The 26,700-nt window shown below is 44.7% G+C and overlaps 1 protein-coding gene across 1 annotated transcript in view; it reads left to right on the top strand.

The window, feature by feature from the left end:
• GRIN2B (glutamate ionotropic receptor NMDA type subunit 2B) overlaps window positions 1-26,700 on the top strand; it is a 216,511-nt gene that overhangs the window by 112,294 nt on the left and 77,517 nt on the right. Inside the window, exon 6 of the mRNA XM_062624161.1 lies at window positions 23,555-23,669. Within this exon, the coding sequence (XP_062480145.1) occupies window positions 23,555-23,669 (115 nt within the window). The remainder of the gene's footprint in view (window positions 1-23,554; window positions 23,670-26,700) is intronic.

The raw sequence follows: 26,700 nt of genomic DNA, 5'->3' as shown, positions 1-26,700 counted from the left end.
TAAACCCAAGTTTACTTAAAAAAACTCTCCAACAGCCTACCCCAGGCTTTCAGCACATTTAATACTCATTTAAAAATGCATGTCACACAACGAAAGAAAATCAGTGCCAGTACCCTGCGTGGAACTAAAACCAAGCAGCCAAGCATTTGGAACAAACAAGCAAAAGAATGGAAAAAGCCCTCCACAGGCTGACTTTCTCGTTCTCCTCCTTCCCTTCTTTCCTCCTTGCTTCACCCATGGGTGCTCAGCTATGTGGCTGTATTTTGCAGTCTTTCTTTTACCAAAGCATATTAAGCCATGCAGCTCTTGAATCATCCCCAAACATGGGAAGCCTCCAAGAGAAGAAAAGAGTTCAGGAGTTACTGGTTTTCCTCACTTTTTTGCAAAGTTTCCTGGAGCTCAGTGGCGTGGTGAGCTTGCAGGCTCCAACTGAGTGCTCTGGCTGTGTGCCACAAAGTGTGAGAGACTAGAAGAGGGGACAAATTTGGGATCAGGATGTTGAAAGAGATTTGGCAATTTGTTTCGATAGACAAGCATCTTCTGAGACCTGATGCATCCTCCCCTGGCCTCTCCTTGGAGAAAGCCCAGTGAAAAGAATCACTTTGGTAGACTCCACGACAGCATTCTCTGCTCTGGAAGGGGATTTCAGAATGGGTGACACAGCCTTGAACCTTGTCACTAGCATTGACTAAATGTTAATGTCCACTAATGGCAATGTGATGGGACTCGTGAGATGAACAAGGTATCTCAGTCCAGTTAGGAGCTGGTATTATCTCTCTCCTGAGCCAGTTCCCTTCTTGGAACTTCTCAGATAGTTCTTTTATGTCATCTGTAGCAGAAGGGGCAGGGGCTTGAGTGTGGCTGAATTATGAACTACCTTCTCCTGTCAGCTAATTGGCACATTCTGCCTGGCATTCAGCAGACAGCAAAGGAAACTTCCATGGCTGCTGCCCACTTTATACCTTCTCAGGGATAAATAAAAATCTCCAGGGCTGTTATGATGCCTCCTCACATGAGCCTGAAATGTACTGAGTATAGACTGAAGAAAAAGAGGAAGCAGGAAAAAACATCAGCATCTCAAATGATGTGTGAGAGGGCTGGTGCCTGTGGCACTACATGTATTCATTTTCAATGTGCTGTATTTACTTCTGTTTCCTCTCTCTGAAAAAGCAACCTTCAGGCACTTCACTAAATGGATTGAAAGGTTTGTCTGGTTTTAATGGTGCTTCTGAGAAAGCCTGTGTGTTATTCCTCCACTCGAATACTTCTGACAGATTTTGCAATGCATCTTGGTAAATCAGAGCGTTATGAATGCCTTGGCATTTAGTGGGCAGGAAATGTTCTGTTCTGGGACTACTTTAGAAGGAGTGACTGGGGTTAATAAGTTAATGTTTTCTAGGAGAGGGTATCTTAATCTGGGAGAGTATGGGAACAATCAGCTGATTAATGAAGATGTGTGTAATGGAGTGGTATGAACATTTAAGTATAGCAATCAGATGAATTGGAAGCACAGTTTCCATCTCAGGTGGGATCCTTTAGGGACACAGAATCTATTTGCCCCGTGAAGTACAACAATTCCCTGTGCACTTTTACAGCAAACCTGTTTTAGTGGAGACAGACTCAGGCTCTACCCTTAATTATCATGGTATAAATCTGTAATACCAGAGTGTCCAAAATGAGGAAGACTGAGTGCTCCCAAGAACTGGGCAGCAGATGAAAACTTAGTGGAGTTGTGGTGGTTCACCTGCGTAGCTGAGATAACATCCAGCTCTATGGCTTTAGCAATGAAGAATGAAACTTAGTGGGCTGGCATAAATGAGGGGTTGTAGTTGTGGTTCCTCAGCATGACAGTCATGAACCAGCATCCAGGAAAAAAAAGTAGCTTGGGCTACATACCAATGGAGGAAGATGGAAGAGCTTGGGCTAGAAAAGATGGATTTGATCCCAGTGACTGGTTTTATTTATAGACACAAAATGCTTGTATGAGGGAAGAAATCCTACTTGGTAGTTCTGTGAGCTCAAGGCACAACTGCTGTAGGGGCAGCACATGTATTTATCAGTACAGTTATATCTATCCTTAGCCAGGCTAGGACTGGCCCTGTGCCTCATTGTGAAGGTAGTCTACTTGGATACCACAGATTCAGGCTTCAAAGAAGATCTAAATATTTTTTTTTGTGATATAAAATTACTTCAGAAGAATGAATTTAGAGAAATTCTCAGTACAGATGACAACTTCAAATTTAGGAAGCCTTCCCAGGGAGACTTTGCTTGACATTCTTGCTTTGAATGGTCAGGCATTTAGGACTTGAGGTCCCTGTGCTTTAACTACTGGGTTTAACTAGTGTTTTTTTTTAGAGGGAAAGGGAGTATTTTGGTGGCTGACTTGAGGAAGAGAGCAGAGGACGTGTGCATCTGAAGGCCTGTGAAGAACCGACATGAATTATAAAAGGTTCTGTCTCCACAAGAACATCACCTTCTTTTGAGCTCTGAAGATCGTGCGAAGCCATCTTCCATCTTACACCTTTAAAAAATTGAGCTTAGTGTGTAACCATTAGCTTTTAGGAATGATGGGCCAGCAGCTGAGCCCATATTCCTGGTATGCCATACAACACCATATGAGCATAGAAAAATAGTGAAGACTGAAGTCCTGAGTGGGTCCATTGCCTGATTTTCACATAGCAGCAGCTATTCTATTTCTCAGAGGTATCATATTAAAAAGCTTAATACCCACCTGTCTCCTTCCCATCCTTAAGCAACCAGCATGGGCAGCAAGTGTAAATCAGCAAGGGTATGCAAAAGGTGAAATTTCATCCCATCTCAGGGCATTTTCTGTGATGCAATAAATGAGCAGTTAGAGGCAAGATCGGAATCTGCAGCGCTCCTTCCCAGAGCTGGAGATAATTGTTAAAGGCAGACAAAGTCAGGGTGTGGATGAAGCTGAGTGGGACTGTGTGAGTGGGAGAAGAAACATGCCTGACTGACTCTGGCAATGGAGGGGGGTGCCTATTCTGGCAGCAGGTGGGTGAGCATGTGGGCTGCAGTGAGAGTGTGGTGAACATGCATGACTTGAGTTATTCGTTCGCTATGCACATGGCTGAGTCAGGTGGGGGGAGGAATGTGGTCAGTGGAGCAGATCTGTTCTGTCCTTCTGGTCATGGTGTGAAGAAAATACTGAGACTAGTATTTCCATTACGCTGTGGATCTTGAAGGACTCCCAGTGAGCAGTAGCTCGGCATTGAATGTGCCTTTCAGCTCCCTGGGACCCTACAACCTCCTAATTCCCACTGGGGCTTTGTGGACCAGTTTCCAGATACTGTAAATTACTTCCAGGCAACTAAACCAGTTACACATGGGCAGTAGAAAATACAAATTTTGCACCATCTTCCTTGTTTGTCCATCTGTCTTTCTTTGCCACCCTTGTTGCTTTGTCTCCATTAGCTCTCCCTTGCTGTCACTTGAAGTTAAAATGGACTTTCTTGCTTCCGCCATTGATTCTCCCTTTCAAATGTAGTTAGCAATGATCATGGATTCTGGCCCATGTAGCATCATGCAAAGAGGCTCCACTCTGCCTTGGGGAGAAGAGAAAGCAGAGCAGAAAATCATCTGGAAACCAGGATATAAACCAGGCAGAAAACCTGATAAACCTGAGCATGCCTGCTGGAGCCAAAGGACCGGTGGTGACCAGACCCAGATCTACGTAGGATGGAAACTACGTAGGATGGGGATTAGAATCTGTCCTGACCTCTAGAGGGCTTTCCTTTTGGTCTTTGCCATGGGTAATGCTGCTGTGGTGGACCATGGGAGCTAGAGGCTGTGACACCCTCAGTCTCTTGCATCATTGAGGTTGCTGTAGTGGGAGAGCCTCTAGCACCGAGAGAGAGGCTGGGAAAGCTGGAAGGTTAGAAAGGGAGTAATGATGACAGATAGATATGGGGAAGATGTGGGTGTTCCCACTCTGCATGTACTTCCCACGGGGTCTGTGGCAGTGAGTGGCTGCATGCTTGCTTGGGGCTGGAGATGGCTGGCATAAAGAAAGCTGTCTCCAAGCCCAGGAGCTGGAGGGGGTGATGATTTCTGGGCTAGGACAAATCCTGCTTTAAGTTAAGCACTCCTCCCTTCAGAGCTCTTTTCTTTAGTCTTTAGTTTGGGTATCTACTCTTTCCAACTGTGGGAGGCTGAGACTGATGAGGCGTGTGGTATGTGTTTCTCGTTTGTGTGTGTGAGGAAAACACTCCAAACAACTGGGCTTCTGAGCACTAAGAGGTTCTAGAGCTGATATTAACCTTGTGCATTCTTTAGCTGTTAGTTGTCTTTTACTGAATGAATATCACATGTCCTCCCTTCGCACATCATCCCCCTCCCCCCCTCCTCTGGGCTTTACATCAGCTTCCTTAATAAGAAGTTCTGTTTTTAGTCCCAAGTGAGTGCTGAGCCTTTCGCTGCAGGTCCTACTGTTGCCTGAAGCTGTGATCTGAAATAGCAAGCTGGCTCTTCAGGCTTGCTGTATATGCCTGAAGAGCCAGTCAGAGCTGGGGTATCCCGCACTGTGCATGGGGGCTCACAGCCCTCTCCCTCCCCCAGCCCCAGGACTGACATGGGTGTAGTGGAAAGTTATCTACCTGTCAAGTGGCACTGATCAGAACATGCATCAGGAGATGCATTCTTTATTTCACCTATTTTCCCCTTCCTGTCCCCCATGATGATGACTTTTGCAGGGTGCTCTCAAGGCATTTCTTTCACATGTATTTCCCAGTCCTTCAGCTGCTTCTACCTTTATCTTTTCAAATTTGCTTATAATCCTTCTATATCAGTACTGATTTCTTGAGACTTCCTTGCTTGACCCTCCCATACCTTCTTCAATATTCCAAGAACAAATAGTAATTCCTGGAGTTAAAATACAGCAAATGTAGAAATAACTGAGGGGTAAAAGGCTAAAAGCAGAAGACTTGAAAATACAGTGTCTAATTAAAGTATGGAAATAGCTGCTTTAAAGGAATATTACGGCAAACAGCTTAAAAAGATACCAAAGTAGATCAGCCAGCTTTCTGAGCAGGACTAGTCCCAGCTATTACACAGGGCTTGGTAGGAGCAATAAAGGCTCATGCATCAATTATGCAGAGGCAGGAAGAAGTTCATTTGGGCAGTGATGAGAGGGAGTTGCAGATGCTCTCATAGCTCTGTTCCAGGGTGGGAATCCTCTGTCACAATTGTCATGGATAATGATGAAACTGATGCACAGGGCAGGGCTGTGAGGTGGAGAACAGACTCAGCTTTAAGTGACTCAGCCTAGCCATATGCTTACTGCTCACTCTAGGACTTTCATCTCCCTTTGTTTTCAACTGTGTGCAGTAGAAAGTGTGTGCTTATTGTCCTGGTGCAAGGAAGGGAACTGCAGCTCCCCCTCCAATGTCACCATAGCTTTCTTTCACTTCTATGTAGATGTGCATCTGGGCCATTTCTGCCATGGATCCCTCTGCCTACACTTAGGGTAGCTCCTGAATGAAGTGGTAGGATACTGTGGTCAGGGATCCCAGTGGGCAGCTGGCACCCACTGGGGCTCTGTGGGAAGGAGACTCTGCAAGCAAGGAGGCTCCCTTCAGTATCTAAATCATGGCTATTTAGCTCAACTGTCCAGGCTCTGAAGTGCTGGGCTAAGAAGCTCAGAAAAAATAAAACCTTTTTTGTGAGGTTTTGAATGGTTCTCACTACTGCTAAAACAGATCCAGAGGTTTTTTTACAACATTCTTGCCTTTCTATCCATCTCTTTCTACACTCATGTTTTTTAACCTTCACTCTTTCCTTTCTTGGTCCAGGCTCCTCCCTACTCTTTACCCATCATACCTGAGTGCAGGGTGTTTTAGAGTTTTTATTTGCTTAGTTGTTTTTATTATGGTATTTGTTAGAGTAACTATAAAGACCTATTGCTTCTGTTCACACTTGTTTGAAAGTGGGGCTAAAAAGCTCTGTGTATGTTGCGCAGGTGTGTAAGAATGGGTGACTGTGACATGAAACAATAGGTGACAAGGAAGTTAGTGATCATAATTGGATGTTTGTTTATTTCATTGGAAAATGGATGTGAAAAAGAGGACCTAATGTGTGGGGGGACCTTTTGAGTGAAGGGCTGTACCAGGTTACCTCCAGAGGTCCGTTCTAACCTGAATTTCTCTGTAACTTTAAAAATATTGTTTACTGTAGTGGTATTTTCATCCTGAGGTGTGCTTTTATTTGCTTGTCTCAGTGCATGGCATGGTGGGACTGGACAGTATCTTGCATCTTGTTGTCTAGGCACAGAAATCCAATCAAGTGTTTCTCCTTTGATGGCCTAAACAAATCTTACTTTGCAGGAGAGCACAAAATTACCATTTGAAGAGCTCATCTGTAGAAGTGTTTCGCTAATCAAGGGCTGCAATGCCAAATGGGGTCAAAGTCTTTACATTTTCTGAGTGTTTGCTAAATGAGGGCTTGCAGCTGGAAATGGAACTGCAAAGCTGAAACTAGACCCATATGTGAATTTTTCAGAATAGTTCCTTATTTTCCTGTCAAAATAGTTCCCTTTGAGAATCTCTGCTGGCTGCATTCAGGCTTCTCAGTCTGCCCGTCATAGCACCTTATCTCCTTCTAGAAACCCAACTATTCTCGCATGTTTTTTTCCATGTCAGAATAAAATGAATTTGATGGGTTCCTGATGGCAACTTCAATGTTCTTAATAATTTAATATTTTCCTTCCAAGACACTGTGATAGCCACAATAGCCTTGATTCTGGCTTTCTGTAAGGACTGAGAAGGATTTCCAGTGCTATCAAACAGTGTAAATTTTTTTTAGACATTCAGAAGGCAGGGTGAAGAAACCATATTTTAAATGACTGTCTACTTGATGTACCATGCTAATTGACCCTCTGGAGGCACTGCAGGCATAGCTAGCCTCTTATGTCCCTTCTCAGCTACCCCTGCCAGAACTGCTGCAAAAGGACTAGCCTGGGATTGACAGACGACATTTACAACTGGAGAGGCCAGGGATGCTCAGGACATTATTTCAGGGCCCACTCCACCAAACTGCATCCCTGCACAACCTCCACCATGCAGACCTCCTCTTCTTCAGTCACTGGCTAATGGTCTTGGTGGCCATGTCTGTGTGTGAGATCCAGGAGCCATGGTGTTCCCAACCCACCTCTCAGCCTTCCCCCTGCCCTGCCCAACAGACCTTAAAGAAACTGGTAGTGTTGCCACCTGGCTCAAGCTGTTTTCTAACACCACTATTATGTGTGGCCGTTTTGTGGCTAGCTGAGGCAGAACGTTTTGGAGTGGGTCAGCCACCCCTCTTCCACAGGAGCTATTGGAAGAGCTGACTGCAAACAGATTTTCACTGCTCCGATGTGGACTGATGTCAAACAGTGCCCAATGAGAGCTGACAAGCTGACAGACTCAATACATCAATGGAGGATGGGGGGGGGGAAGAGAACGTCTCTTATGCATGCATTCAAGAGACAGCAAGCAGTTTCACAGATGGGCCAGCAATGCTCTTGTAAGTGATACAAGTCCATATTTAATAGTCTATCCATTTCTGTGAAGGCAGACACAGGTACAGGGTATAAGGGGATAAAACAATATAAGTGCCAGGCACAAAGTAGCCCACAGGAGTCCAGTTTCCAGCGGCAGGCTCCTATTTGGGACTATCTCTGACCAGTAAATAACTGGGGGTGGGCTGGCTGGGAGTCCCTGCTTTGCTCAGAATTGGGTCGCTGAAACCAGAGTGTGGTCCACAAGAATTCGTTCTTTCCCTTTTTGGCTTGTGCATCCTGTGTTGTGGAGTACTCCTGAAGAGTAATTGCGGTGGTGAGGTCAGGACGAAAATATTTGGGATTGGCTCCTTTTACTTTGGTGCATGGTTAGTTGTTGCATGCATAGTGAAGGGCTCTGGGCTGAGAACTCTCCTCTCAGGAGAGTAGTGTTCTTTGGGTACTGCCCTCATCTGTGATGAAGTCAAAGATGCAGCTTTGCTGGAGAAAGGAGCTTGTGTCCTTCGGGTAGAGATCAGTGTTGTCTCAACTACTGGGTCAGATTTAGGATAGTGAGGGAGTCCTCACAGTTTTCTCCTGCCCATGGGACATGGTACTTTGTCCAGGCTCTGAATCAGAACACACCTCACAGCTAGCTGCAACCCGAATTTCAACTCAGCTGGGCTTATTACCTTTTCCAAGTATCATTCTTCATGTTGGCCTACAGAATAACACTTATCACCTTCAAGATTTTGAAGAGGCAAAGCCTGAATAGAAATATCCCTTGTGAGTTCACCTGTTTGGAGCTGGTCCATGTGAATAGGCTTACCAGGATCTTCTCAATATAGGTCATTGAATCATAGAATCACAGAACGGTTTGATTGAAAGGGACCTTAAAGATGATGTAGTTCCCAACCCCCTGCCATGGCCAGGGACACTTTCCACTAAACCAGGTTGCTCTAAGCCCCATGCAACCTGACCTTGAACACTTCCAGGGATAGTGCAGCCACACCTTCTCTGGGCAACCTGTGCCAGGGCCTCACCACCTCCACAGTAAAGATTTTCTTCCTAATATCTAATCTACATCTCCCATCTTTCAGTTTGAAGGCATTCTCCCTTGCCCTATCACTACACGCCCATGTAAAAAATCCCTCTCCAGATTTCTTGTAGGCCTTTTTTAGGTATTGGAAGGTTGCTATAATGCATCCCCAGAGCCTTCTCCAGGCTGAACAAGCCCACCTCTCTCAGCCTGTATTCACAGCAGAGGTGCTCCATCCTTATGGATATCTTCATGGCCTCCTCTGGACCCACTCCAACACATGCATGTCCCTCTTGTGCTGGGGTCCCTGGAGCTGAATGCAGCACTCCAGGTGGGGTCTCACAAGAGTGGACTAGAGGGGCAGAATCCCCTCCCTTGACCTGCTAGCCATGCTTCTTTTGACGCAGCCCAGAATATGATTGGCTTTTTTGACTGCAAGTGCCCACTGCTGGGTCATGTTGAGCTTCTTGTCAGATCTGGAAACCAGCACTACTTGGCTTTGATTTATTGGCTGCTGCCCAAGCAAAGTTCATGTGAAAAAAACTAAACCCATGCTGACTCTTTTCCACATTGACCAATTTAATGCTTAAGTCAATAACAGGTCATTATTATAATTTCCTTTATCTTCCTCCAAAATGCAGACCGATTTCAGGTCCCTGCAACAGTCCAGGTAGGAGCCTGGGCCAATATTGACAATTTTCACCCTTGTGCTGAGCTCATGAAAGCATCATTGTGGTAGCTTTGTATCAAGCACCTTGGAAGTTATGGAGCTTAGTTAGCTGCTCTTCCCTCATCAGGAAAGTTGGGGAAAATTCTGCCCAGTGGTGAGAATATCTTAGAAGTGCTCTGGTGGCCTGGGATTGGGCTGCAATCTTCATACTAAGCAGAGCAGTGGAGATGGTGGTCGAGCGGATCAATGTAGATGGTGGTTGAGCAGAGTTGTGGTTGGGCTCTGTGCATGGAGCACAGGGGTAAGGATTTTGCTTCTGCTGGAGCACTGTCAGTAAAGGCTGGCTGCTTTATTTCATCAGTGCAGAGGATTTAGAGATACGAATGGTCACACTTTGGGATCCCCTGCTCGGAAAGATGTGTGGGAAAACCAGGCTACTGTTGCATTGAAAGTTAAGCTACTTATTTGGTGCTATAATATCAGCAATAGCCCAAACATATAGCTTAAAAATATAAAACCCAGACCCTTTCTGTTTGGTTCATGTCCTTTTCTGTGAAAAAGCAGAAACTGGCATCTCCTTGCTTTGTAACCGTCTGATATGCAATCTTTCTCTCCCTCTTCCCCCACCTTCACAGCAGCCTGTCCTCATACTACTGATTCATTGTGCAATCAGATGGGTGATAACAGATGCTTCAGGAGAAAGGAATCTTCCTCCACAATTTGCTTAGCCAGTTGTGTGGTTGGAGTAGGAGTCAATTCCTTCCTGCCGTCTGCAGCCGTCTGCAGCCTGAAACGACTCATCCATCCCTTACCATCCTAGGGGTACAACTATAAATACTAGCAAGGGCTCACAGAAGTTGCCAGCCCTTTATTAAGTTCTTTCTCCGAAATCTGTCTTTGACTGCTTCCTGTGGCAGCAAAAGTCTTCTGATGAAATACAGTGTGCACAGGGGTGCGAATGGCTGATCGTTCATTTCACTGAGCTGCCTGCCCTTCTAGTGGCACAGAAAAGGGTTAGAAGACAGTATTGACTCATTTTCACAATGTGCTTCGTTTCCATTTGCAGAATCTCCTCTAATTTTTCACTTGGCCATAACATGGTGACATCTGTCATAGAGATGGATTGGGACACTTGCTGTACTGACTGGGATAGACACAGTTGAAAGGGATGTGGCCCTGCGCAAACATGGACAAGGCAACTTCTAGTCAGGCACAGCCCTTCTTCTTGTCTCAGTAGTTAAGTTTGCAGGGAAGTAACATTTCCATCATGATTTCAGTGATTAGGAGTGTCATCCTTTCTCTACAGCCATCTGGGGTGTGAAAACAAATATATCTGTGTGGTCCAAATCGATCCAGAAAGGTGGAAAGGAAACCAAAGGCTATTAGGAAAATTATCCCTCTCTGCCTCGCTCCTTCCTGCCCACCCCAGTTGTTTCGTTTGCTGATACGTATTTCTTCCCACTCTTCAGCTGTGCTAAATTTGGCTCTGCCTGGTGGAGGCAAGGACACCCGGGATGGCATGGCTGGCAGGGAAGTGTGAGAGGAGTGGGACTGGGGCTCGCAGGGGTAGGGTACTCCTGGGCTGGCCAGGTGAGGCTTCCTCTCCCCCCAGCTCCTCCCAGGCCTCCCTCCAAGCCCATTTCTGAGATCCTGACTGACTTTGGCAGTTGGCTGCCAATGCATGATGGTTTCTATGGCAATGTACCACTTCTGCTGGCTCCTTCCTCAAGTCCTGCCTTCCTTTCCATTCCTCTGCTCACCCGCCTCACCAGCCCTCCTGTTTCTCAAGCCTGTTGCCATGGAAAAGTCATAATCCACAAAGAATTTAAGACACCTCCCTCTTTTTTTTTTTTTTTTGGCTTCTTTTTGGGTGTTAAAAGTTTGCTTTTCAGTTTAATGTGTGGGTAGAGGAGGTTTCACCTGCCTCTTTGAAATCTTGTCCCTGGGCAGTCTCTGTTGTGGACTCAGATGTCCTCCTGAAAGGATGGTAGAGGGAAGATGCAGAGGAGCTGCAGCTGATGGGCACCCAGTAGGGGTTGTGGCTTTGAGAAGTGCTTACATGATGCTGGAGGTTACAATAGGTGTTTGGAAGGGACCATGTAGTTAGGTGTCTGGAGTCTGAATCGGTGATGTTTAAGCACCCAAGACATGTTGCAGAAAAAGGAGGAGTGAGAGATTCTGAAAGGTGCCTCCTCTGGAGGCTGCTTTTTCGGAAGTGATCACAGTGACTGTTAGCAGCAGAAAAGGGTGCAGACAACTCATACACTGCCACAGTATGTGCTCTGCAAGAGCTGTGAGGGAATGTTGCAGCCAAATGTACTGAATAAAACCAGAACTAGAGCTCACATTATCCCATCTGGTGTTCATGCTAACTCCCAGGCTTTCACGTTATGTCCACACTCTATCTGTACTTGTGTGTGAGGTTTGTGAGTTATATTTATAGTCTGTTAGCTTAAGCACCAATGAAAGGTGAAATAAGTTTCTGCTCAAATTAAGTAAACTTGCCTAGGTATCTCTGCAAAGTGCTAGGTTACTCTGATAAATTTGCTGGGTAGCAGAGCTGGCTGAACTGGAGGGAGCTGTGGTGTGGCAATAGAAGTGGGAATTGACCCTCAGCTGCACTGTCCATGGAAATGTTCTGGTCTTGCTCCCAGCATGCTTGCTGTTTCCACCTGTGCTATGTTCAGGCTTCCTGCAGTGGACACTGTGGCCTGGGATCCTCAAATGCACATTAGAAAACCTTATTCACAGTATTTCTAGGTTCAAGAAGTCCTGGAAGTCTCCTGAGCAAAGGAATATTCTTGGGAGATTTCCCACTCCGACTTCAGGAGGGAGAAAGGGAAGGATTAAAATAACATATCCCAAATTTGGACCTTATACTTATTTCAGACCTCTTGAGAGTCCTTTATCGGACGTGATGTTAGCATCACACCCGAGGCTTCTTTAAACTGACCTTTTCTTGGAGAAGCAGCAGAAAAGATCAAATACAGCTGCAGAGTAAAATGGCACATTTACTTCACTGGAGATGCAGCAACATGGGCTGAAGTTGACTGTTTCTTTCTCTTACTGTTTAGCAAACATTGAGGATGCAAGCTTTGTTTCTTTTTTATATAGTAACTACATTCAGGCAGCCTCCTGCAGGCATCTAACCTATGCACTGTGGTTACAATGCTGTCCTGTGTGTACCAGGCATCTGAGTCACTTGCTGCTCGCTTAGCCTCAGATGTCATAATAGTCGCAGCATCCAAATTAGGCATGTGGAGTAGGTGATAGATTATAACCTGGAGTCTTTTCAGGCTGTTGGAAAAATTATTGATTTACAAAACCATAAAGTCACAGTGTTGGGTCATTGTAGCGCTTCGTCTTTTGCATCAGTTCCTGGAAGGTGATGGATTTTCAGCTGCCACAGTCTGTGGTCTGTCCTGCATAAAGCAAAAAGCCTGATCTGTCAGACTGCTCTACCTCTTTCCTTGTTGATATTCCTTTACTCTGTTCTAGACAAAAGTAATTTCTTCAGTTCCATGCCCTGGGTTGTTTGTCTCCTTCTGTCTTCAACCTATTCTCTCACACTGCTAAGGAAGAAGCATGAGTAGTTGCAGTGCCATGTTGGGCAGCTGGTAGGTTGACCCCATCTGTATGTTTCAAAGAGGTTCCTGAACATGTAGCAGCAGAGAAAATATCTTCAGTCACTACCAATCTGGTCTAAGAGTTGAACCAGTGATGAGAGGGCAAATATTTCCTCTCTTTTTGTACATTTCAAGCCCCAGGGATGGATCCCAAAATGTTTTCTAGAGCACTGTGTGGAGAATGTAGGAGTGTGCTGACCATAACAGCAGGCAGAGTTGCCCTCCTTGTGCTTAGCAAGACCTTGTGTAGCCCCAGACATCACTCCCTTTCACCAAAAGGAAGAGAAAGAGGGCGTGTAACTTTATTTAACAGAGCCTGGACTACAAACTACATCACAAAACACTCTACAAAGTTAATAATACAAGGCACAAGTCGGATGTGATATAAATGATGTAAATGTGTGAACTCTGAGTAGGACTTTGGCAGTGTTCCCAGCCGTGTTCAAAATGTACCCATGATATTTCTATCTCCCATATTGGGAACCCACTAGAGACAGGCAGAAAAGACTTAGGCTGAGTTTATTATCCATATTTATCATTCATTTCAGAATAGCATCTTCCTCCCACACTGATCCATCCTTACAGCACTACATATACACCCAGCTCAAAGCAGGAGGTTTCACACTGACTTTTGGGGCAAGAGCTGAGGATGGTGAGGTAGACTTGAAGCATTCAGTGTGTGTTGGGAAACCAAAAACAGATGGTGCAAAGAAATGTGGACCCTGTAGCTATGAAGGTAGAGGTGATAAAAGGGGTTTGGAAGCTGCCAAGTCTTAGAACTTTGGGGCAGAGAGGACTTACGCCTGAGTGCAGGAACCCAGGCAAAAGCCTAGAAGGAGATTCTTGGTATTTATTTCCCTTTCATATTTCCCCAGTATTTGGAAAAAGGATAATGTCAGTAGAAGAAGAGAAGAGCACAAAGGTGTTATGGCTGTGACAGGGGTGGGGATAAGAAAAAGCTGGGGGCTGAGGATTTGTGAGTAATTTTTGGGCTGGGACCTGGAGTCCTGAGAACAGCTGGATGGGGGCATCTTGGATTTCACAGCCTTGTTGGCCCACAGTAGGAACACAGAAAATGCCAGTGATCGTGTGGTTGAGCTGGCTGCAGTGAAGGCAGCAGAGACCCAGCAATGGCTATACTGGAAGCACTGATGAAGGTGATCGCTGGCTCTATTAGAGAGCTGATGGGAAGGACAGCAGAGATAGCAGTTTGGGTGGAGAAGCGGTGGTACAGAGAAGGGTGCTGGTGGTGAGGAGGATACTGATTGCAGCAAGTGTTACAGTAGCATTTGGAGTGCTAACTGCAAGTGAAGACAAGGGTGGCTAATTACAGACGTGATTGTGAAGAGGAAGAGAAGGCAGGCTTGAGGAGGAGTGGTGAGGTCTGCAATTTTGGCACTTTGCAATGAAGAAGCTGCAACGAAGAAGTGCAGGGCCACAAGGGGTTCAGCTCTAGCTATTAGCTGAAGCTGTGTTCTCCACGTGCTAGCTCATGGCTTGCTTGCTTCTCCTATCTTGCTCTTCACTTTCTTTGCAACTGCAGCATTTTCCCTGCTCACATGTGATGTGGAGAGAAATGCATTAATCATTTCATGTAGGAAAAAAAAAAAGAAAAAAGGAATCTTAAATTAGACACTACCACTGCTGATGCATCCTCTACCCATTGTCACACACTAGCTGGGAGGTCTTCTTGGTAAGAATGAGGTTTTCCTAATGCAGGAAGGACAAAAATCACAAGGAAGCTTAAAGGGGAGGGAAACAAACAAAATGAAAAAGAACCTTAATTGTTCTGAGACTTTCCTCAGCCTAAGGAAGGGTTAATGCATTAAATTCAATGTAATTTCAGCAGCACTAAAGAATATGTTTCCATGGAAACATCAACCCACGGAGGGAGAGAAAGAGGGAGAAGAGAGAGGGAGCAGCAGCAGTGCGAGTGGCTCCTCTGACAAAGGAGGAGCAGCCTCCAGACCCCCCCCCCCCCCCCCCCCGGTTGCTGACAAGAGTGATTATTTGTTTGTTTTAATCGATTCCCCCTTGGAGATGTGGTAGGGAAGAGAGTGATACAGTGCCATCTTGGCTGGACTACTACAGACCCAGGAAAATCCAGTCACACTTTTTGGAATGAGTCTCCTTGTGGGCAATGACTCTGTTCCTGCAAGCACTGTGAATTCACTGTGTTTACAAATGCTTTCAAAACCTGATAAACATTGAATAACCCCCAAATCGCTTGTGGTTTCTTACTGGGTCAAAAAAGTTAAGTTAGTTTGCTGTTTCAGAGAATGTAATAAAGGGATTTATTTCAATCTCTCCAGCTAGTTTAGCCTTGTCTGGCTTCTGGCAGCAGTGAGAGGGACCTTTCTGGCAGATTTGAGTGGTTTGCTGCAAGCAAGAAAGTCCTGAAAGCTCTAGAGGAAAATTTATGTGCTCACCTGTTTGCTGGTCTTGACTCCCCGGACAAAAACTGGAGTAAGTTCTGGTAAATACCAGGATGCCTTGATGGTTGACTCTCAGCACCAGTCACCTTCAGAAGACCAAAGGGGCTATTGACATGCACATTTACTTGGCCAGTTGTTTTCAGCTGTAGTGTACAGCAGTGTGGGTCCATAGGACACTTCAAAAGGACCTTCAAAAATTATTAAGAAAAGTAAGGCCGTTGTCAGTGGGATTAAATTCATTGTATGGGGACAGTAGTTCAACTGGAATATTTTTTATGGCTCTGCAAATTGACAGAGCTTGAAAAACATCCTGTGTGAAAAACCACTATGAAGAGCCTGACTATGCTGCTCTGAAGATTTGACTTCTGTTCTGTGACTGCTTCTCCTACCAATGTTTGTATGACTGTGCCCTAAGACAGATAACCAGATCTGAAGGGCACTCTTTAACCTTTCAATATTTGCCTGCTCGTGGTGGTATGGCTTCCATCAGTGACCTGTTAGGTGGATGCCAAGATATAATTATGACCCATCGTCAGCTCTCTGACAAATGTAATTTTCTGTGCTTTTACTGCCCCATGTAAGCAGATTTTTAGTTCTTTCAAATGGCAAAAATACCTTGAAGACTAGTTTTGCTTTGGAGAAAAGTGGTATGTAATCTGTTCCTAATGAATGAGGAAGGATGGAAAGACGTAGCAATAAAAAAGAATACTTTAAAAAAGTAATTGGCAGGAATTTATTAAGTCAGTAAAGCTTTGCAGCTTGATCCAGTTTTGGACTGAACATTTAGTTTTTATTTTATCCAGTCACTGTAACAATTTTGACCTTAAAGCTATTTTTCTATTAGCTATTTTCTATTACTTAAAGGTTTGGTGAGTCAATTCAAAAGTGTATTTGTTTTTATCAAAGCTTTTTGGATAAAAAAGGCTTTCTGAGAATAGACTGCTTTTTTATGAGATTTATAGATATTTCTAGCTTCAACCAGAATATGCTCTTAAAACACTTCTCCTTGTTTCTGTTTTATTTCCAATGATGCCAGAAGGTGTAGAGGTATATTCTCAAGTTACTTATGACTGTGTCATTTCCCCAGAAAAAAAAAAAAAGAAGATTATTTTTGAAGAAAAGTTATAAATTTTGGATTTAAAATGGTATATTTTGACATGGAAATCCTATTTGCTATCCCTAGTGATTAGGAGCATGGGAATTTTGTATTCCTGTTTCTCCTTCATGAAACTCAGACTAGATTTCCAGTGATATACCTTCCCCTGTTTAGGTGTTGTTGTTGCTTGTGGGACTGTTTCAGGGTGGCAACAGACCGGACTGTGTGGGAGCATGACCATGCCAGAAGCTTCATTTTCTGTCCAATGGCATTACAGTTTTCAGAACTTACAGTTCTTTTTCTTTTGGATAAAATGTTGACCTCCTCATGAGAAAATGTTGTTGCCAAGTTCTTATCCCCCTTTCCCATTTAAAAGTGGCTTTGATAGGTATTTTTTCCTGGTTCTGGCATTTGTGAAAATAGGTCAGTCATGGTATATGTGAGAGAAATTTGGCTTTGGTTGGGTTTTCCAGATATTGCTGTGACCAAAATAGCAGGTGGGGCAAAATGGAAGATTCATCTTGCCTTTTTTATTCATAAACAGGTCACCTCATCCTAATGTATACCTATGTTATCTACAAGTGGCCTAGCTCTCACATTCTGGCCTTGGGACTCTCAGCAACACCTTGGCAAAAGGAGTGTAAAATGCCATTGCACCTGGATGGCAGCACCTCTTTCTCCCTTTCTATCAAAGGCAGTGGCTGCATAGGACAAAAAGCAAGTGGGAGACCACATCTTAGATGATATTAGCTACATAAAAGAAAAAGTTATTGTGGAAATTCTGAAGCTCACTGAAGCAGTCGGACAAGCAGCCTTTCACCCAGGTCTCATTACGATAATTTCTGTCCCAGATTGCTACTGACCCCATGTTCCCCACTGTGAGGTAATTCAGTGATCCTATGCAATGAGTCCCCCCTCTGACCGCTTCGTGATGGACATATGTCTGTACTGTATTTTCTGCCCCGGGTTGCAGCTGACCCCATGTTCCTCACTGAGAGGTAGTTTGGTGATCCCGTTCAATGAGTCCCCCCTCTGTCCACTTCCTGATGGACATCTGTCTGTGCTGCAAAACCCTATGCTGCAGTGCTTCAGTTTCCTATTACATTTTCAGGAGAGAGGCTAGGGACTGCACAGGCTGTGGAAAGTGAGCTTCACTTCTCATTCTCAGGAATGGTCCTGTCTCATTAAGATCAACCAATGTGTGTAGGAAAGCAGCTCTGGCTCCCTACATACTCTAAGGATGGATATATCCTCAGTCCCCAGGAACTGTCAGATCAGAGTCTCTGTGAAATGACAAATCCATGGTAGATAAATACAAGAAATAGGAAATAAAGTGAAAGTACCAATTTTTTTTATTATTATTATTAGGAGAGGGAGTGATGGAAAAGATTCATCCTTTCACTGTATATGGGAGCTGTCACTTGGAACACATGTATATTGTTTTGAAAACAGCCTTTCCAAATATGATAGAGAAACAGCAAGGACAGATCAGTAGAAATTTGTCTTCCACCAGAAATGGTTATTTCAGAGGTCAGGATCAAACATGAAGAAAATTCATCTTGAAGGGCCAGAATCTCAGCAGACCAAACAGTATCACTACATGGAAGTCAGCTGAATATCACTGATTTATTCCAGCCCAGTATCTGCTGTCTTATCTTTTAGAAAGGTGTGGACAGCAGGGATAACCAAATTAATCTCTTGTATCTCTGTTATCTTGTAGCCTGAGGGATATTTCCTAACCTAGATGCTATCCAAACCTCTTTGGTTAATGAAACCAATTTTGAGCTCTGAGCATTTCTCTCTAAGCCTGCTGGTCAGGTTGGTTCCCAGTAGCACAAAATGGCTGTAGCCTGGACAATTTTCTGGTGCAGGATGCCTGCACAATCTGGAATTTGGCTGATCTCTTTTCTGTATTTGCTTTCTTTTTTGCTCTGCATCTCCCCCCATTCATCGATAATACTGATAGTGAGAGAGAAAAGAGCAAATGAAGAAGAGTGAGATACTGTTCCTCTAAGATTTAATTTTCCTAGTCAATGTTCAATATTTGCTTCTATTTTTTCCTACCTTGTTTTGGTTTTGTTCTTCATAATAGCAGAAAGAAGAGTCCATGCCCCTTGTTATGTAAAATCAGTTGCACTGGTGCCCTTTGTGTGAAATCTTTCCTCTGTAAATTGTACCTGACACTAGGCAGATGTTACACAGACACAGCCAGATGTGCCTGCCTTTCACATCTTCCCAAACCACCGGCACCACAGCAGTGTGAGACAGTGCAGGAGGCTAGGGCAGCGCAAGGTTGTGAGCGATGGGGGAGCCTCTGGAAGTCTCAGCCAGGGTCAGTACTAGCCATGGGGAAAGTTGTTCAAAGGCCCAGGTGGAGCCCATTCTCACCTTTCTGAGGGTGAGCAATTGGGCTTGATATCCCGAGGAGACTGCATTATCTCAAGAGACCTCATGCACTCACAGCTGGGTCTGGATGGCTGTTGTGCGTGTATTGGCTATCTCTCACACAGCCATGTCTCTCACATGTCGAGCAATGGTATAGAGAGAAAATATCTGTATTAAGTTTTCCGTGCTTTTGGAGAATGGAGCTTTAAATCACAAGCTGAAGGGATCAGTTTCAGTTTTCTCAGAAAAGTGCTCATCAAAATCTACACTATTTCAGTCTCTCAGACTGAGGCAAAAGCTATTAACAGCATAGTTAGTGCTAGTTAAATCTTCATTTTTCAATCGTTTGCCACTTGATGGTCAGAATCACCATTTGTAGGTAAGTGCACTGGTCCTAAACTCCCTTTTCGCTGCCCTTTGAGTCCACCCACCTTTCTGTCTGTCCATCCTTGTCCATCCAGACAGGACCTGCTGCAGAGCAGGACTGATGCACTTTGCCAAGGCTGTTTGCATCAGCCCAGGCTGGGTAGGTCTTGCTGACACTCAGTGAAGGAACATGGTTTGGAGCTGTGGGCACTTGTGCTGAAAAGGAGTAGTGTGCTTGTCTTTGATCTTTTCCTGGGCACTAAGTGGGTCTGGGCAGGCAGCTATGTCTGTCCCTCATACCTCTGGTTGGTGGGCTTTTAATGCTCTCTAGGGGAAAGAAGAAGGCTATTTCACCATGCAGATTGTATGTGGTAAATGCCTTTTGCTGCCTTCAATTCACTGCCCTTACGTTTGGCTTCAGTGTTTTGTGCTATAGTGAGTTTCCAAAAAAGCTGATGATCGTCTGCATCCCCATCCTGCACTGCCCTCCACCTGCCTTTTACCCTGCAAATCCTCCCTGGCAGTTATCTCATAGCATTTCTTTCCTCTCCATCCACCTACACCATGCTTTTCCCTCACATACTGGAGTGCTGAGACAACTCCCCAGTGCTGACGGTGGAGAGGCTGTTTTATTCATATGGCCTGTCTTATTCAAGGAAGCGGTCGATGTTAGGATAATCATGCCATTTCAGGCAGACTGCTTGTCTCATTGGCATGTAACAAGCACTGACTGGATACAGGGGAGTGTGTGTATGCACACACGCTCATATATGAGGCAGGAGTTGTGATGGCAATATCCAAATTTGCCCACCCTGTCAGGAGGAGGCATTTCCAGCAAGGCAGAAGTAGGTGTGGTTAGTGCTGATTTCAAATCCATCTCCTTCAGAGCTAGCTGGGGCAGAGAAAAAATTGGTTAACACCCTCCCTGTCTTCCTCCAAGAGAGGAAGAAATGTGTCTACCTGGCACATTTGCCTCTCCAGGCTTTCTCCATCACTAGATGAAACCATTTAAAAGTTCATAATCTCTCTGCTGATCCTAAATTGGCCATCTGATGTGGTTTTAATGCTCTATTTCCTATTCCAACCAGCCTTTGAAACATTCTCCATTAGAATGCAGGGCTGACAGCCTCACATTTAGGGAAGGTGATGTTGCCTAATGGTCAGAGCACAGGATGGGGAGTTGGGTCCCCCAGAGTCTGATTTGCTTTGTGCCCAAGGGCAAATCCCTTCCTTCTTTGCTCCTGCCTGCTAGTCCACACCAAGGGGCTCACAATGTCAGCCTGTTTCCGCAGTGTCATGGGTGTTTTGCTCCCATCCGGCTGAGTTTGGGCACTGTGGCCGCTTCATCTCACCCTTTCCATGCTTGCACTGAGCAGCTACAAAAATGCTCACATAAGAAAAATTGTTTGCTGAAAGGTGTTTCTAGCAAATTAAATTGCTTGTGTCTGCCTCATCATGTCCCATTTCTCTTTCTATTTCCATCTTGGAGTCTGAAAAATCATGGAATAAGCCCTTTGCAGACACAGTTTGATGTTGGGTTACCTCACCTGCATGCATAGCCTACTGCCCTCTCATTGTGCCCCTGTTGCAGCTAGTGGCTCAGTTCAGACACGCCAGGGAGTCTCCCAGCCACCTGACTGGGGACTAAGGTCTGTGTGTGGTCTGTAGGGAGGAAATACATCCCCCCGGCCAGTGCAAGCAGCGGTAGTGCTGCTGAAGCAGGGCAGTGCTGCTTCCGAAGGGAGTGACTCTTGCTGCAGTAATGATGGAGGGCAGAGCCACTCTGTGGCTGCCTTGCAGCACACCGCTGACTTGGCCTGCCAGAGAGTCCTTCAAGCCCTGATGTTTTCTCATGCACGTGTCCCAAGCATGAGTGTACCCAAGCAAGCTCTGCAGCTCCCTGTGTGCTGCTCTCAACCTGCATCTCTGTGTAGGTGACTGGATCCAGCAAGCAGGAGTGCAGAGAAAGCTGGCGGGGGGGAGCCCCTGCTTCTGCACTCCTGCAAACTTTTGTAAGCGTGTTGCTAACGGGTTTGAGAGAAAACCCTCTGAAGAGTTATTGTGCCAAATTTGGAGACTCATTTCAGTCATTAAGGTGCGAAGTGAGGGATTTTAGTGCTGCTTTAAGTGTAAATCTCAGTGCAGCTCCAAGAATCAGAGTTGCTGATGATCCCTCCTGGATTATTATTAGTGGTTCTAATCTTTCCGGTGGAAAATGAACAGAAATGACACCCTCTTGTGTCATATCTGTTGCTGATTTCTGTGAACTCTTCCTGTCAGGCTGTGCAAGGGAGATTCCCATAGTGGCATCATTCTTGAGTGGTAGGGGAAAGAGGGCTGAGAACTCTTTAGTATTGCTTTTTGCTTAATTAGATATTGGCTCTGCTTTCTAACTAGTGACATATGAAACTGCAACTTCCATCAGGCTAATGGCATCCTCATCTTCTTGGAGCCTTACTTTGTCTTTACTCTGGTGGCCAATGCAGAGAAGCCATGAAGTGGACGTAGTTGTAATCTTGGTCCACTAGAAGGTCTTTCCCATCACCAGAGCTTTACCTAAGTCTGGTAGGCTGCACATGCCTGGCGATGGTCTGTGCCTGGCATTGCTCAATAGCAGAGCAATGCAAATGACCAGGAAAGAAATGCCAGAAAAGAAGCATGTGTGGCCTTGACATGGAATGGGGTTCTCTTGGTATTTGGGTGCTGAATGGGTCTGGCTTTTGGAAAATAACTAATAGTCTGGCTTTGAAAATGGTCCTGTTGCAAACTTTTCATGCTGGGCTCCCTTATGGCTGTGCTTCTTAAGCTGTGCACGTTCCTTGGAGGTCACATGGACCAAGTATGGAATTTCCTTTAGAAATAAGCATAATTGATGATTACACTTGGTAATAGGACTAGTAGATGAGTTTGATTGATTAATGGAGTTAGGACAAAAAAGTTTGGGAAAAGGAAGAAGCTAAAATCATGACCTGCTTTTTTACCTGTTTGAAGAAGCTTCCCTGCTACCAATGCTTTCTTTAGATTATCTGGGTGTTTCCTGTGTGCAGATAGTAGGAAAGTGTGAACTGACCAAAAGAACAGTTTGTTGTGGTTTTTTTTTGTTTGTTTTTTGTTTTTTTTTTTTCTTGAAATTGGTTCAAATTTAATTCAGAAGAGACAAAGTGAAGCTGAATATCATGAAATGTTTCCTGGTTTCATGGTGTAATAGAGCAAAAGAACCTCTCATGTCTGTAATGGAAATGTTGATTGTGTAATTTATAGGAGAACTGGGCAAAGCAGGGGAGGGCAGAGTCCTGGGGCTAGCCCTGCAGGCAGCTTGATCATCTCTGCCTCTCACTGTGATGTGATGCTACTGGTGCCAGAAAAGGTGTATAAAGGCAAAATCTACTTCATGCAATGGGATTGTGAACTGAAGTAAAATATATTAACAGGGGAAGCTGTCAGAGTGCCACGGAGATGTTGAACTGTGAAATGTGTATTTGCCTCCCCCTCTTCCCCACAGTGTCATTCTGGATGGTCTGACAGTTAAGAAAACAATAGACCTGATTCTCATTTACAGCAACTTCACTTTAACATGCTCTCACGATGCAGCAAGGCTTTGAAATGAGTGTAGCTGTAATATCTGCCCACTTAAAGGTCTTCTGTGTTGCCAGAGCTGAGTGAAGAGGCCTTAGGACAAATAAGACTGGAGCCCAGACTGTTTAATAGTCCATTTGTACAGCTGACATGAGATACCCCAAAGGAGAGTGCCTGGCATGGAAGTGACTTTCCAGACAAAGAGAATCATTAATGTTGGCTGCAGGGATTTGCAGGGCTGATCACCCTTTAGTTTGATCTTGCTGGGTGTAAGGCATGGCTCTTTCCCTAAGGAAAAGGTCTTTCACTGGGCTATCTCAACATCCACTGTTCCTATTCCTAAGCTGCTTCAGAGGATCTGATAGGGATGGAGTTCGCACCAATGTGCTGCTCCTTCTTCTGCTGTCCACCGCTTTTCTTATCCCTGCCTTGATATTTGGTCTGGGGTAGGCTGCCTCCACTGCTTCACCTGTAGCCATTGCTGTCCTCAACTGACATGTGAAATCCCTGTTGGAGAGTAAGCAAAGAATAGCCTGTGGAGTGTGTTTACATGGCTGATTTCTATGGATCCCTCTGCCCTCATGTATGTGTGTGACTCTTAGTTGTGCTTTCAGGAATTCATTAGCAGCCAGTGTAGGACATGGCTTACCTATCCCAGTCACAGAACTGGGGCAATTGCCTTGTCTGATTGTCCCAATTCCTGAAGTAATTGTCTTGTTTCTCCCACTCCCTTCCTTTTAGATTTTCCATTTTTTTCCACTGTGCTCCTACATGCCCTATGTAAAATGCAGGAGGGAGGCAGACTCTCATTTTGGATTCAACTTCCAAGCATTAATGTTCTTCTTGCTCTTTTCTTTCTCCTGCAGGTACCTGATCAATGTCACCTTTGAAGGCAGGAATTTGTCATTCAGTGAGGACGGATACCAGATGCATCCCAAGCTGGTGATCATCCTTCTGACCAAGGAGAGGAAGTGGGAGAGGGTAGGACATGTTTGGTAATTCTCAAACTGTGTTGGGGGGAGAATGGAGGAAGGGTCCAGGCAAATAATGCCCCCCACCTTTCTGTACCTCTTATCAAGGGCTGGCAATCTCCTTGCATCCTGGACCACTGGTATCTCCAATACCCAGGCTGCTATCTTCTCCATGCAGGATGCCATTACATTCTTCCATTAGCGTGCATAAAAAATTCATCAGCTTCCTTTCTGTAACCTCTGAACGTAAGTTTTCCTGCCTTTCAGAGAAGAGACCTCTCTGCCATGGGTTTCAATGGCAGAGGTAGAAAATATTTTGCTGTATGGCTTGGAGGCAGTGAAGTTGTGTGCTAAATGACTATGACTGAGCTACAGCTACACTTAGTAATATATGCCAGTGTTAACTTCATTGCCTGATATATCTGGCCGGTGTCATTTGCAATAGGATGGTGCATTAAGTAGGATGTGTATGTGAGATCATATCGAGTTGTTCAAAGATGCAAATTTGCATATTTTTGAATAATTTGCATGTAACCCAAAGCACCGTTTTAGAAATGGTGTGGATTTTTGTGTTAATGTAATGCTTTGGTTCATTTCACCTCCCACATAAATGTCAGTGGTCCAGGCTCAGAACAAGCACTCCCAAAGGGTTTGAATTGAAGTAGAGGGGGTAGTTTGAGGGCTAAGAAAATAAGATACAAAAAAAGTGATTGGGGTGAGAAGTCAGAGTGAAAGCAAGGAGAATTCAGCAGAATTCTCAATTCTCTCAATACCTGTGAAGAGCTTGGTCTGAATGTGATCATGTGTATGGCTTAGAAAAATGCCTCTTTGCCCCATCAGCCACAGCAAACCTCTCCTTGGCTGCTTGTTCTATGCATGGACTTGCAAGTAGCCTGCACGGCAAAAGCCAAGAAGAAATTAATGGGGAAATAAGAATGAAATAAAGAGTTGTCAGAAGTGGATTCAGAAGAGGGCTGGAACAACTTTTGAAGGAGGCAGAAAAGCAATCGGTTTAGCAGCTGGCATGCACTAAGGTCTCCCAGTAATTGTAGAAGTGGGGAGAGGGTGAAAGGTCCCATCTTCTTCCTGGTTTGCAGGAAGAACTGTGTACCTCACAGTCTTGCTTCTGTGCAGACCAGATGAGAGTGTATGGTCTAAGAGAGTCAGCAGACATCTCAGTGGGACAGGAGTGTGAAGGAACATATGGTGTGGCATCAGCACTTGTGGACAACTCTTGGACGTGCTTGGAGGCAGGCTGGTGGGATATTGCAGGGAGGGTGGGCAGGCAAAGCTCACACTGCAGAGACCTCATGTTAGGCTCTGTCCGTCATGCAACTTCACTGAAGCTCTCCAGGCAAAGTCCAGGAGGATTTGTTCCTAGCTGTCACCAAATTTGTTCTCACAGAGGAAAATTCCATTATCTGAGCAGCAAAAAGAGGCAGTAGCAGCATAAGTCCTGCTAGGGATTATTAGCATGGATAGTTGTGGGGAATTCGTTGCTGGAATGTTTTGCAGGCTCTGGGGAGGCAAAGATAAATGCAGTCCTGTTTTTACCCTGCCTGTGAGCCTCAGTGAGGGCTCAGGAGTTTCTATGAGTGGTAAAAGCAGTTGTTCAGTCTCTGATAGTGTATCTGTGGTCTCTCAGATGAACCAATTAGTGGAAAAGATGCTGGTGATCTGGAATGTTGGGGCTAGACCTGGAACCTGCCTCAGCCTTGCTGTCTGTGGGGACTACTTGGCATCCATTAAACCAGAACAGCTCTTCATTTCATAGGAGCTGGACTGAAATGAGACTATGGTGAACAACAGTATTAGTGGTATGAAAATCCCATAGTATTTCCTGAACAGAAATGTTTTACCTTGAGTTGGAAGATCAGATTATTATAATCAAACTCTGAGCTGTTTGAATTTTACACTGGCAAGTTGTGGAAACACAGAAATCATCTCCAACATACTCTAATCACAGCCAAATACCTTTCAAACTCAGCAGCTCATACTCTTCCTTCTTTTTTTTTCTCCATTCAGCAAAAATGCAAATATTAAAATATAAGGGTGAAACAGAACTGTGTGGCAAAGATCATCATTTTGTTCTGTGTTTGCAAATATCATCATTTTGTTCTGTGTTTGCAGAGAGTCAGGCTCTTAGTCTGAAGTGGCGTTATGAGCCAATGTCCCAGCCCTTAACATCTGCTCCCAGCCACTGCCACAGTACAAGCTAGAAATTATTCATATAGTATTAACACACATTCCCAATGCCTTTGTAAGTGCATTGCTTTGCAGTGTAAAATCATCCAAATTCTCACTAATTTTTGCTGAATTAGCAAGGTGCTTTGTCCTGGCAACTTCTAGTCAATACACAGAAGAAACCGTGCAAAGCACAAGAGAGTTCCTAAGTCAGACACTCAGACAGCAGGAGATGGTAGGTGAAAGGCTGCACAGGAAACACCGATTCAGTCCACCTGTGTGCATTCACTATAGCTGAGTCTTTAACTACATCGCTGCACACTTTTATCCATAATCGGATGCCGTGCCTGGAAGGAACATCAAGAGGTCATTTTGTCCCTCCCTGTGCCCAAAGGAGGGATCAACTAGACTGAAATTATTCCTGATAGATGTTTGTCTCACCTGTTCTGAGAGCCCTTCGATGCTAAAAACTCCATCAAATCCTGAGGCAATCTGTTCCATGGCTTCTTTCTCCTGCAAAGTTTTTCTACTGTCTATCTTAGATTTCCCTGATTGCAGTTTAAGCCCATTACTACTTGGCATCTCTCTAGTGGGCATAGAGAATTGTTGATTCCCTTCCTCTTTTTATCTTCCCTATGTATGTTTGAAAGCTTCTGTCATGTTGTCTCCCAGTCATTTCTGCTGTAGATGAAACAAGAACTTGTTCAGTCTCTCCTGGTAGGTCATGTTTTCTAGTCTTCTGATCATTTTTATTAGTCTCCTCTGGATTTCATAACACAATATGCTGCTCTGTACAGCTTAGAGCAGTTGATTCTTGAAAGATAGCAAAATACATTGTGCGAAGTGTCTCATGGTAT

The sequence above is a fragment of the Pezoporus occidentalis genome, unplaced genomic scaffold (genome assembly GCF_034315485.1).
Source record: "Pezoporus occidentalis ecotype Australia unplaced genomic scaffold, CSIRO_AGI_Poc_V1 ctg263, whole genome shotgun sequence".
Classification (NCBI taxonomy): domain Eukaryota; kingdom Metazoa; phylum Chordata; class Aves; order Psittaciformes; family Psittacidae; genus Pezoporus; species Pezoporus occidentalis.
Note: the sequence above shows the minus strand (reverse complement) of the source record. Positions and strands in the feature narration are given on the sequence as shown.